At 38.4% G+C, this 13,455-nt stretch overlaps 1 protein-coding gene across 3 annotated transcripts in view; it reads left to right on the top strand.

The window, feature by feature from the left end:
* The window catches only part of nek8 (NIMA-related kinase 8), a 51,008-nt gene that overhangs the window by 33,563 nt on the left and 3,990 nt on the right, over nucleotides 1–13,455 (top strand). For all 3 annotated transcript variants that reach the window (XM_062060381.1, XM_062060379.1, XM_062060380.1), the window contains exons 4-15: nucleotides 2,529–2,734; nucleotides 2,797–3,029; nucleotides 3,107–3,238; nucleotides 5,076–5,284; nucleotides 5,348–5,427; nucleotides 5,499–5,677; nucleotides 8,347–8,494; nucleotides 8,599–8,675; nucleotides 9,929–10,046; nucleotides 10,146–10,296; nucleotides 10,376–10,539; nucleotides 10,627–10,779. In XM_062060381.1, the coding sequence (XP_061916365.1) occupies nucleotides 2,529–2,734; nucleotides 2,797–3,029; nucleotides 3,107–3,238; nucleotides 5,076–5,284; nucleotides 5,348–5,427; nucleotides 5,499–5,677; nucleotides 8,347–8,494; nucleotides 8,599–8,675; nucleotides 9,929–10,046; nucleotides 10,146–10,296; nucleotides 10,376–10,539; nucleotides 10,627–10,779 (1,850 nt within the window). The remainder of the gene's footprint in view (nucleotides 1–2,528; nucleotides 2,735–2,796; nucleotides 3,030–3,106; nucleotides 3,239–5,075; nucleotides 5,285–5,347; nucleotides 5,428–5,498; nucleotides 5,678–8,346; nucleotides 8,495–8,598; nucleotides 8,676–9,928; nucleotides 10,047–10,145; nucleotides 10,297–10,375; nucleotides 10,540–10,626; nucleotides 10,780–13,455) is intronic.

Below are 13,455 nucleotides of genomic sequence, written 5' to 3'. Positions count from 1 at the left end.
TTACACTCATTCACACAAAAGGGTTGTTTCTTTCTGTTATTAATATTCTGGTTCCTACATTATATATCAAATATATTTTAATTTAAATGAAGATATGAAATAATCCTAAATGAAATACAATGACTTGGTTTATATTATTGTATATACTAGGTCATAAAATCAGTGTCAGTTGAGTCGGTCCATAGGTTGCCTGTAGGGATTTTTAATGTCCAGCAGATGTCAGTATTTAGTGATACAGTATCGACACAGTATCGACACAGTATCAATACAGTTTTGCAATGTGTCGAAACGCTTCATGACGGCTCATCAACCCATCACTATTATACACATACTGTACATATACATTCACTGTACAAACATGCATATACACATACTGTACATATACATTCACTGTACAAACATACACATACACATACTGTACATATACATTCACTGTACAAACATACATATACACATACTGTACATATACATTCACTGTACAAACATACATATACACATACTGTACATATACATTTACTATACAAACATACATATACACATACTGTACATATACATTCACTGTACAAACATACTGTACATATACACATACTGTACATATACATTCACTGAACAAACATACATATACACATACTGTACATATACAAGTACATATACATACATACACTCATGCACATAATCACGTTTCATCAAACATATTAGCGTTGTTGCCCTAGGGGAAACTGGGTAACACACGGCACACTGACAAAGCTTAACCTATGATTACTATAACAATCTACAAGGTTAATATAGGTTGCTTCTCTTTCTTCCCCTCCATTTTTCTGCATTCTTTTGTATCTGTAGTTATCATTACGTATATGTATTGTTGCATTTGAACAACTGTATTGTTGATAATAGAGGTAAATTATTGGTGTTGTTCATTATCAATAGCGCTATTTCTATTGGTATTTGTAATGCTCCATTTGTAGTGTAATAATGCTCATTGTATTCACTGTATTATTATTTATTTCGCTAACTGCTTCTTTGCTATCGCTTTTACCATCATATTTGTACATGTCGTATTTGCTGATGTTGCTCTATTGTTGTTGTTGTTGTTATTGTTGTTGTTGTGTTTGCTGTTGTTTTTGTTTCTCTGTCTAATCCCCCTCTTGTCCCCACAATTTCCCCCTCTGTCTTCCTTTTTTCTCTTTCTATCCCGTCCTGCTCCGGCCCGGCTGCACCAAATGATAATATAAATACATTTAATAAGGTCAAATACAAATAAGGCAACAAGAAAAGTATCCTACACTTCTCTTTTGTTTTGTAAAGTAAATCTGAACAGCCGATATGGGCATCTACATCAACTATATGATTTGCCTGAGAAGCTGGACAGGACAAAAAAAAAATATTGACGTATTGAAGGCTCCAATCACTTCACATTGAATATTTCACTTTGAAATATTTTTTGGGGAAATGATTGCATATTTTGTGTATTTCCCATAAAAACAAAGTTTTCTTTGACAAAAGGGCGTTAAACAAACAAACAAACAAAAACCATTAAAATAATTATTTAAAACATTTCAAAAATGATGATAGATATGAAGTGCATCTAGAGATTTAAGCGTTGAAAGTTATGTTTATAAAATGTATAACTTATTTTTAACACTTTATTGAGTGGATCCCTAAGATTTTTTTTTCTTTTTCTAAACTGTCATATCTCAAAAAATAATAATGAATTAAGATCAATGTTATTATGAATTATTAACCTATTAAAGGCTCCAATTACTTCACATCAAATATTTCACTTTAAAATATATTCTGTGGAAAATATCCACATTTTTGTGTTTTTGCCATAAAAACAGGGATTTCTTTGACCAAAAATGCCATAAGTCATCGAATGTTTAACTTAAGTCAGTGGATGGATCTGAAGTTGATCTATAGATATATATGTGTCGAAAGTAAAAAATAAAATTAATATATGGCTTGTTTTAACGCTTTAATGACTGAGACCCTTTTGGTTCCCGGAACGTTTAAAGTTAATCAAAATTGAGGGAAGACAGGTTGATTGGCAACACTAAATTGGCCCTAGTGTGTGAATGTTGTCTGTCTATCTGTGTTGGCCCTGCGATGAGGTGGCGACTTGTCCAGGGTGTACCCCGCCTACCACCCGAATGCAGCTGAGATAGGTTCCAGCACCCCCCGCGATCCCGTAAGGGACAAGCGGTAGACCCCCCGCGATCCCGTAAGGGACAAGCGGTAGAAAATGGATAGATGGATGGTTTTGAAAATGAAAATAATAAAAACGGCCCCCAAATGCTTTAATTTTTCAGTGTGAGGCCCTCAGTGGAAAAAGTTTGGACACCCCTGCTGTAGCTAATGTTATTTTGTCTTTAAATAGTTACTGTATCATTATTTCCCATACTGTACATATAATTTCACACGTTTATTTCATCACAGCTCCAGTAAAAATGTGTTAGGACATGGTTTCAGACGTGCCTCACAACCTTCAAAGTATAAAAGTTAGCATCACCATGCGTTCTTGATGCCATCAGGATCGTCCACCTGTGTCGCCGACGCAGCGATGGTGCCCTGGTCATCTTGAAGGAGATCCCCGTGGAACAGATGTCACGGGACGAACGCCTCGCCGCTCAGAACGAGTGTCAGGTGCTGAAACTGCTCAACCACCCAAATATCATCGAGTACTACGAGAACTTCCTGGAAGACAAGGCCCTCATGATCGCTATGGAGTACGCACCAGGTAATCTTATAATCTTCTTCTTGTTGTTCAGTAGTAGTAAATAGCTTTGTTTCGACATGCAGGTGGAACCTTGGCTGACTACATACAGAAGCGCTGTAACTCCCTGCTGGACGAAGACACCATCCTTCATTTCTTTGTGCAGATCTTGCTGGCGATGTACCACGTGCACAACAAACTCATCCTGCACAGGGACCTCAAGACGCAGAATATTCTCCTCGACAAGCACCAAATGATCGTCAAAATCGGCGACTTTGGCATCTCAAAGATTCTTGTCAGCAAAAGCAAAGCATACACTGTGAGTCCTAAAGTACTTCTAAAACACATTTTAATGTACTTAAGTACATCATGTGTTTTTGTTTCATGCTTATGCAGGTTGTGGGGACGCCATGTTACATCTCACCAGAGCTGTGCGAGGGGAAGCCGTACAACCAGAAGAGTGACATCTGGGCTCTGGGTTGTGTGCTCTATGAGCTGGCAAGCCTGAAAAGAGCATTTGAGGCGGCTGTAAGGAAACATTTCCTAACTGAACAACAATCGGTATAAGCTATAAAAAATAAAAAATAAATTAAATACCTGCCACAAATTACACTTTTGAGGTTGAATTATGCATGATTTCCAGTGAAAACTCTTATGAAATTCCACATTCTGATCTTTTGTGGTGCCTACTTTACAGTACCAATCAAAAGGTTGGAGACTTCTGGCTTTTGCTTTTGTAAGGGTGTAAAGATAATTATAGAACTGAATATTGAACGTATTGCGACGCATGTCTCCGTGATTGCTGCTCAGCATAAGGTGGCTAAGGCGACTATGTCACTAATAAAAGCATACATTAGCACTAAATTCCCTTTGTACACGTGCAAATTATAAGAAATAGCAAAATCATACAGATTGTAACAGGTTGTCTGGCCCCCTGCCCTTTATCCCATTCCGCACGGGGACGCAAACTCTGATCGTCTGCATGAGAGGCGAGCGTGCTGACCACGCCGCCTCCCTTACATAAGCACAACACAACAAATTGTTTGAAAACTTTCATTTTTAAACTGATCAAAATAAAAATTTCATTTTGCATATTGACTTATTATACACATACCCTTCATCCATCCATTTCCTACCGATTGTCCCTCTTGGGGCCTCAGGGGGCTGGAGCCTATCCAAGCTGCATACGTTAGGCTATATTCTAAATTGCAAACAACCAAACAGTATACACAGTCAATAAAAAAAACAACTTTGTTTGAATTTCATGATAAATTAATGCATTGGATTTTGTACGGTGTGTTTTTCCGTCATTGTTTGTTCATCAACAGCACTTATTCATCTGTGACAAGCTACGTAAGTGGCAATTTTTAGCTCATTAATTCAGGGGTTCTTAAACTTTTTCACCTCGGGCCCAACTTTTCTATGACAGAGCGTAGTAACACTGAATTAGTTACTTTTGGTTTTAATCATAGTTAATAATTAGATCTAACCTACGTACAGTTTACAACCTTGTCAAATGATGTGTTATTCCAAAGTATAATTTACATCTGCTATATGATTTGCCCGAGAAGCTGGGCAGGACATTATAAAAAAAAAAAAAAAAGTATAATTTATTTAACACAAAAACCTTGGGCTTAGGTCAGGCTCATTATAAAAATAAGTACTAACCAAATATGCTGCATAAGAAGGGATTCATAAACAACTGCCTAAAAATGTATTTCCATACATGTATAATTATGCAGTGCTAAAATCTATGAATCAATAATGAATATGTTTCCTAATTGAAATGTCAATAAAATTAAAGTGCAGATGAAAATATAGTCATATATTTTGCACTTAAGAAACTTCTCTATGACTTTAGCTCCAGACTTTTTCTGTTTGTTCGATATTGTCATTACTGCCACAAGTAGCGGAAAAGTGTATTACAACTGAGTACTGCTGCGGCCAATACGAACTACACCTAAGAAAGAAATATTTTTTGGCGGCCCAACAATGGGCTCCTTTGGTTAAGAAACACTGCATTAATTTGTCTTGTCGGACTTACTTGTGCTTCTTGCTATTAGCATGAGGAAGTAAACCTGTTCAGTTGTGTTTTGCGTTGTTGAGGTCACAGAAATGCAAGCCCAAATAAGCAAACACACGGTTTTATATATCTTTTAAACAACCTTTTCACAAAACCCATTACATTACATGGAGCTATGTAGGTTCATATTCATTTTATGAATGATATACAATTGCTTTGGAAGCAGTTTGATCATCCAGGGTCAGTCTCACACACAACCTCTGCAGTTGCTAATGCACCTTTGGCCCTTGGTTGTGGTCAAATTAATACAACATTTTCTTTTTTTTAAACTTGGTCTTTCAGAACCTCCCTGCCCTGGTCCTGAAGATCATGAGTGGCACCTTCGCTCCGATATCCGACCGCTACAGCCCGGAACTCCGTCAGCTCATCGTCAACATGCTCAACCTGGATCCCTCCAAACGGCCGCAGCTCAATGAAATCATGGCACTGTCCGTCTGCATCGGACCGCTGCTTAATCTCTACACGGACATCGGAAGCGTCAAGATGCGCAGGTGAGGTGGTGTGTAACACCTTTTTAAAGTGTGCCGCTTGCTATGTTATGTTAAAATGTCCAGGATCGAGAAACCGCTATCCACTGTCCAGACTGGTCCACAAGGCAGAGTGGGAGGGCGAGTACCGACCAACAGATCCAGAGGTCATTCCTCCCCCCCCCCCACAGTGTTCACATGATTGGAATATTTAATAAAATGCGTCGTTTATTACCAGATGGCATGTCAGCAACAGGCAAGCTGCATTCCCTCCCGCTGTCTGCAGTGTACACGTGGGGCAGCGGAATTTCCACCCCGCTGCGTCTGCCCATGCTCAACACTGAGGTGCTCCAGGTGTCGCTGGGCCGCACTCAGAAGATGGGGGTGACCAAGTCGGGCCGTCTGATCACTTGGGAGGTTTAATGTTTAAACATTCATTTATATTTTTGCATTTGTATTTATTTATTTGCACACTCAAAAAAACTATTTACAATCTACAGCAAAACACTATTAATCAATATTAAAATCCCTTAGAAGAATGCATGCCTTATTTTTGACACTAATCCTCTCCAAAGTGGTTGACAATGCTTCAACATACAGTAGATAAATGTGTACACCCTATAATGAGAGTATTCCCTTTAAAGTTGCTGCCATATGGATTTTCTAAAAGTATTGATTGTATATCAGTTTTAATCAAATTAATACTAAGGTCCTGTTCTACTAAGATCTAAACATCATGTGCTAAACAGTGTGTGTCAACTATAACATTTCATGTGGTAATAATGGGCGTCTTACAAGCGATTTACTAAGACTGCGTGTACAATTGATAACTGGTGCAGGCCGCCCAATGTAAATTTGTTTTTTGCGTGTATTACGCAGCTTTCACCAGGGAAACACTCATTTACTGCACATTAACGTTATCATGTTCCTACCTGTGGCGTTTTGCTATGTTTTGAAACATGCAGCAGACAAATAAAACCTTTTGCATTTTAGAAGTACTCCTGCAGTGCATCTACAATAGAACCCACTTTTTTAGCATGCTGAAGGTGTGCTCAAGGAAACCTTTAGCATTTTAGAAGTACTCCTGCAGTGCATTTACAATAGAACCCACTTTTTTAGCATGCTGAAGGTGTGCTCATGGAAAGTGCTGGCACTAACTGTGTGCGCTAGAATATTCCAGACGCAAGAAAATGCATATTGCAAGAAGTTTTTTCATATAGGAGATATTTTAATGATATAGCTTCTATGTGAAAAAACAGACATCATTAACAAAAACTCCAGCAGACACCAAAATGCATCAGTTTAATTTATTTTAATCAGCTCCTTAAGTCATCCATCAGATAAAAAATTATAAAATGAAATTGCTGAATAGACAATATGTCTAATAATTGTATTTTTGACACTCCATACATGTTGCGAAGCATATGTAGGACAGAGCTGCAATGCGATCGCCACCTTTCTCACAGCTATTTCTATGCAACTGAGAGTTTGCGTGTCCTTTCTAGACATATTAAATAAAGACGCAAAACAGCGGCCGCAGAACAGTTTCAGCCTTGATAAATCACACTGCATGTGCTAAATACTTATTGTGGCTGTTCCGATGATTAGCATATATTCTGGATATTCATGAAGACAGACACGCTAAATGTATTGCACTCCTTATTTTGCTCACTTAAGAGATGCAATCATCTGTGTATAAGTTCAGTATATCAGCTTTGCATGTGCTAACAAGTTTGCATGTGTTTTAATACACGCAGACCTTTAGTAGATCAGGCACAACATGATATTGAGGCAAAGAGTAGAATTGTGCAATATAATCTTTGAGCCATGTTTTAGACAACACAAGCACAAAAAAATCTGTTTTCTAAATTTAATCAAAAATGTGTGAAATGATGAATATGTTTGGGTTAACTACGAATATTTAGATGCAAACTGAAAACTTTTTAAATTTTGACACAGACTTGTTAAAATATCATTAGATCTTAAATCTTTTATCTGCATCAAAATATTTATTATATGTCCTCTCCTTATTGTCAATATCATACAGACTAAAATCTGAATCTTCACTTAAAACAATTAGTTCCAAAATACATAATAAAAATTAAAATTCAACAATAAAATTCCGATGCTTTTTGACACAGGTGTCAAACTCAAGGCTCGGGGGCGAAATCTGGCCGCCACATTATTTTATGTGGCCCGCAAAAGAAAGGAATTAATGTGCATCAACAAAGCACTTCATCTTTCTTATTAAATATATTAGTTCTTTAAATTTTGACAGAACATTTGCATGTACTGCATGCAATTGAAAGTATTTTATACTTTAATATTATCTGATCATGCAACAAACTACATTATCCCAATCTAATTTTTTTGGTCAAATAAAAATCAATGCTTTAATATCTGCTGGTCACCATGACTTATGATTTCAAAGCACATTATAGCAATCGATTTTTACGTAAAAATATATAATATACAAATGCATAGGCAATTGGGTATTTATACCATTAGGCGATTGTACATAAATAGATATAGATATTTAAGATGACTGTTACAAGCGGCTGTCTGAGGGCAGCCATAACTCCCTCAATTAAAACAAGTTTGACACCCCTGCTTTACAATGAATACATGTAGATTGTAGGATAATTATATAATTCAAAACTTGATTTAAATGTGCAGGTTGTACCAGCAGATGATCATATCTTTTTATAGTGGCATTATGACATGTGGAAGAATTACATTTGGACCGCCACCAATGGATTTGGCGTTACCTGTTCGCCCTCACTCAAAGACATTATAATGCCTGTGAATGTTACTTGTCGTTAAAGCTCCATACAGTAAATGGTATCATAACTCTGCTTCTTAACACACCTCATACACACCTGGTCTGCCAGAGAATAAGAAGATCTAGCAGGGGGGATCAAGATGGCCAATGAAGCGACTTTTCTTACATATTTCTTACTCTTAACATATTTTTTTGTGTGTTTTTTTGTCTCTTCCACACAGGAAACAAAAACATTACAAGCCCTTGCGTTTTATGCATGTACCATATTCTTTAATGAACCAATCATCATTCTGCATCTCCGCAGGCTCCCTCGGTGGGATCCGCAGAGCTCAGTCTGCCCGGAGCGGTGGAGCAGATGCAGCCTCAGTTCATCTCGCGTTTCCTGGAGGGTCAGTCCGGAGTCACCATCAAGTTGGTAGCCTGTGGCGATCTCTTCACCACCTGCATGACAGGTGGGCTGGCAGCCAACATGTCTTATTTCTATATTTATGTTGGAATGATGCAAGGGAGTGTAAGGTGGTCGACATTAGGACTCATCAACCAGTGTCATTTGCAGACAGGGGCATCATCATGACCTTTGGGAGCGGGAGCAATGGCTGCTTGGGGCATGGAAACTTCAATGATGTTACGCAGGTACGTCAACTTGGAGAAATATATATTTATACATACAATATACACATTTACTGAACCTTTACTGTGTTGACTGCCGTCTTTGTCACAGTTAAATAGAGCCAAAGAATACAGTCAGAGAGGTGTGGTCTAGTGAGGCATGGCCTCAATGATCATGTTCGCATAAAACAAATATCAAAAGACACCCTTTAAGGACACAAAAACAATTCATGGCACAATTTATCATGCTGCCTTTGTCAAAGCCCCCCTGTGTGCTCAGACATAATGCACATGAGAGAAACCGCCACTGCCTTCAGGATTTGGCAATGTTGCGATCCTGATTTGGAAATCAGAGTCAGTGCCTCACCAGATATGAATCTTTCAGCATGTCAATGGTAAGAATAATTTTAAGTATTACTTTGCCTCTTTAATAAATAAGGATTTTGTGATGCTGATAGTTAACGATAAACGGTAATAATGATAAAACTCCCGACAGGTAGTATTACCATTTTAAAAGAAAGAAAACCTGAGTTGATAACTGCACTTCAATAAAGTACTATCTATCTTTAATAAACTCACTGACTAACTGGCGCTAGCTCGCTAGCTTTGATGCTATCCTGAAAACAAGAAACGTTAATGTCTTTCCCCATTAAGAAACTTGATACACCAAATTAAACTTATACAAACACATTGCGAGCAACTAAACTAAGCTAAGTTTTTAAATAACTTCGCCAAAAGATTTCAGTGTGTGTAATAGTACTTTTTTATGTAATAGTACTTTTTGAGCACATTCAACAGTACCGCCATAACGATAGCCGTGATAATTTTAGACACAATACCCGTGATATACATTTTTATGTCGTTACTTCCCTAGAACAGATTAATGTCCGAATATGCCCTATTGGATTGTGTTCAGTAGTGGCGCTGAAACAAATTGACTCACATCCGAATCACGAGTTTTGCCTATTCCGATTCTAAATCGATTAATAAATCTTTTTAATAATTCATTTAAAAAAATTTTTTTTTTTAGGTCATGTCTGGCTTTATCTGTGCGTATTCGTCATACGTCAGCAGCCAAGAGGAGCTTTTGTAACCTGTAATCTGTTTTGAAAAGGTTTTATTATAATTTTTACAGCAAATAATATATTGCGAGAATTGGTTTGAATCAAATCATCAACCCAAGAATCAGAATCAAATCGTGACTTGTTTGTAAGATTCATGTCCCTAGTGTTGAGCAATGTATGTACTATTGCTGAGTATGTGATTCTCATACTCAGCCCAAGATAGTGGAGGCGCTCCTCGGCTACGAGCTGGTCCAGGTGTCTTGTGGCGCTTCCCACGTGCTCGCAATGACCAATGAGAGAGAAGTATTCGCCTGGGGAAGAGGGGACAATGGTATAGTAATAATGATGACATAACATGGCTGTCATCTCTTCGACTTTGAGGATTCTCTTTAGATTTATGACATTTACAAATCTTTTTTTCCCCGCTAAGGGCGCCTCGGGCTGGGCACCCAAGACAGCCACAACTGTCCCCAGCAGGTGTGTCTACCTGTGGAGTTTGAAGCCCAGAAGGTGGTGTGTGGCGTGGACTGTTCCATGATTATCAGCACTCAGAGCAGCATTATGGCATGTGGAAGGAACAGGTGAATGATATGTTTTATATCAGTCAAAGTAAACCAGCATTTTTAATGTATACTCTTCATTGCCTCGGTGGTGGTTTAGGTGCAACAAGCTGGGTCTGGACAAGATAAGCGCCGGTGAGGAACCAAGCCCCTCCAATCAGGTGGAGGAGGTCTACTCTTTTACTCCCGTCCAATCAGCTCCGCTCAACAGAGAGAAGATTGTCTGCATTGACATCGGTACAGCACACTCTGTCGCCGTGACAGGTAAAAATATACAACCGTCGTTAATGACATTTCCTCCGATGGCATGTGTGTGAGTCAGGCTATCACCCTTCATGTTACTCCCCCTAGAGGGTGGGTTGTGCATCACTTTTGGCAGCAACCAGCATGGTCAGATGGGCTGCAGTTCTCGCCGAGGCAGTCGTGCACCATACCTGCTGCCCGCCCTACAGAATATCACTATGGCTGCTTGTGGAGATGCTTTCACTTTAGCCATCAGATCAAGTAAGTACATACAGTATACAGTAGTACAGTGGTCCTCAACCACCGGTCCGGGGACCAGTACGCATTTGCTACCGGGCCGCACAGAAACCTTAATTAATTTATAAACTACCGCATTTTCTCCGACTTAACTTTCGCCTGTCCCACTAAACACACCAATAAGCTTGTTAATAGATGTATATCCCACCTCCTTTGTTATATAGTACATGGGACAATGCACATTAATGGACATATACAATGTTAATGTGCCAGAATGTAGCCAAAGGTTAATTTCCATCTGCAGTGCCCTTCAGGGTCATTGTATATAGCAGGGGTTCTTAACCTTTTTGACCTCGGGACCCAACTTTTCCACTACAGAGTAGCCCAGGGACCACTCCAATATTAACACTGATTTGGTAATGTTACTCTTAATTTTGATCATATTCAATAATTATATCAAACCTACTTACAGTTTACTACCTTATCAAATGATATAAAAGCATGTGTTAATCACAAAGATGACATTATTATTTGACAAATAAACCTTAGGCTTAGGTCAGGCTGATTTGAAAAAGAAGTACTAACCAAATAAACAATACAATTACAACCATTATGTATTATGTTGTGCTAAAATAAATAAACTAAATTAATAGTCAATATGTATCTTAACTAAAATGTCCATAAAATTAAAAGTGCAAAGGAAAATACAGCTTCACCATTTTAGTCAATCAATCAAAGTTTATTTATATAGCCCTCAATCACACGTGTCTCAAAGGGCTGCACAAGCCACAACGACATCCTCGGCTCAGATCCCATAATTTTTGCGCTTAAGAAATGTCTCTACGACATTAGCGCCAGACTTCTGTTTGTTTTATATTGTCATTACTGCCACAAGTGGTGGAAAAGTGTATTACAACTGAGTATCGCTATAGCCTATACGGACCACAACTTAAAAACACATATCACATTCTAGGGGGACGCTCGCAGCCCAACACTGGGCCAAAGGCTCTATGGTTAAGAAACACTGTTATATAGTATATGCCATTAACGTGCCGGGCACCATCTCTTCGCAAAGAAACACACCCAGGGCTCCCACTACGTCAGCGATATAGTGAATTGCTTTTTCATGCTCATATTTTTTGCTGTTTTTATCTGCCACACGTGGAAAGCCGTTCCGTAAAAATAATGCATACATTAAACTGGTCTCTGGTAGAAAAAAGGTTGGGGAACCCTGATGTAGTACATGCACTGTAATAGTGATAAACCGCTCTTCTCCTCAATGGACAATATCTTACAAAAGTCCCTACAAAAGCCCTCAATTGTCGGAAGGATTTTTTTAGTTTATCTTCTCAGTAATTTTTGAGTAGTCAGTGTATAGCTAGTATATTAGTATAGATCTATTTGTAGTATACACTGAAAATGAGTCAACACTCAGCAATTATTGTGTAAATATGACCCCGAAAGGGTCAAGCGGTAGAAAAATGGATGGATGGATGGATGGATGTTTACTGTGAGTTGCACTCACTTGTGTATGTTTTTAGACAGTTTAATGAGCGCACAGTAAACATGTCCGCATTTTGTCCGAACCTATTATGCTTGAAGATGCTCAGTTGGGTTTAGGTCTGGAGGAGGCATACTTGCCCACTCCTTGAACTTCCTTAGCGAGACACTTCTTGGAGGTGTCTTTGGGATCCCTATAATGCGATCCAGTTCTGCTTTACAATAATAGTACAAGTTGGAATTCATGTTTACCCTTGATGACATGGAGCTCCCTGATGCCGGTGTTCTGGCGAGGCGTGCTCCCCATTGGAATTTATGCACCTCCTACACCTGTGCAGTATTTGAACCTAAGGAATGCAGAAATTAAATTACACATGGAAGGACTATTTCACATTTGTTACACTAAATACCACTTTACTTTTGTGTTTTGGTATTTAATATACATGTTGCTGGGAAACTGAAAGCACTCCCAACATGGATGTAAATTGGGAGGAGGGAACATTTTTTCAAAAGGCAGTTTTTTGTCTCGTGCACTTATTAACGTCCAAGAATAATGCAACGCTATTGAATGTAGACAAGTCAAACACTAATGCCAGGTGGAAAGCGGCCGCTCAGACTGAAACTTGTTTTTTTAGACTGCCAACAAGCTCAGTGAGTGGCTTTCTGGCGCTGCCTTCTTGCTAACGTGAAAAGGTTTGAAAGCACAAAACAATCAGCGGTCAGATGCAGGATAAGCTCGAGTTGGCTTCCACATGGCAATATGAATCACAAACAAAGTAAAACAAATAAAAAATCTAAACAAGAGGAGTTTATTGCTCCACTCAAAGGTAGTTATGCTGTTAATTAAGACTTGTGCTAATAGTATACTGTAACCATAATGCAACAAAAAACTAAATCATAATGCAATTTTGAAAAACCAAAGTAAAGTTATTTATTTTATTCTGGTAAGTTTGTTATTACGTGCAAAAAATTAATTATTGAACAATTTGTTTCCCACTCATATTATTCCAAAAGATGCATCTAATGCGTTAAAACTGGGCCTCCTGTATGCAAGCGAGTTCTGTCCCCCCCACTTCAGGAATTTTAATTTCGTCCCTGGCTCGAAACGTGTGTTTTAAATGAAAATATACAGAAAGAGAGTGTAATGAGTGTACTTGTGTAAAAGATTTATTCACATTACATTTCCACATTCCTTGGACT

This window comes from Entelurus aequoreus, linkage group LG10 (genome assembly GCF_033978785.1).
Source record: "Entelurus aequoreus isolate RoL-2023_Sb linkage group LG10, RoL_Eaeq_v1.1, whole genome shotgun sequence".
NCBI lineage: Eukaryota > Metazoa > Chordata > Actinopteri > Syngnathiformes > Syngnathidae > Entelurus > Entelurus aequoreus.
This window is presented reverse-complemented; position numbering and strand designations above follow the sequence as displayed.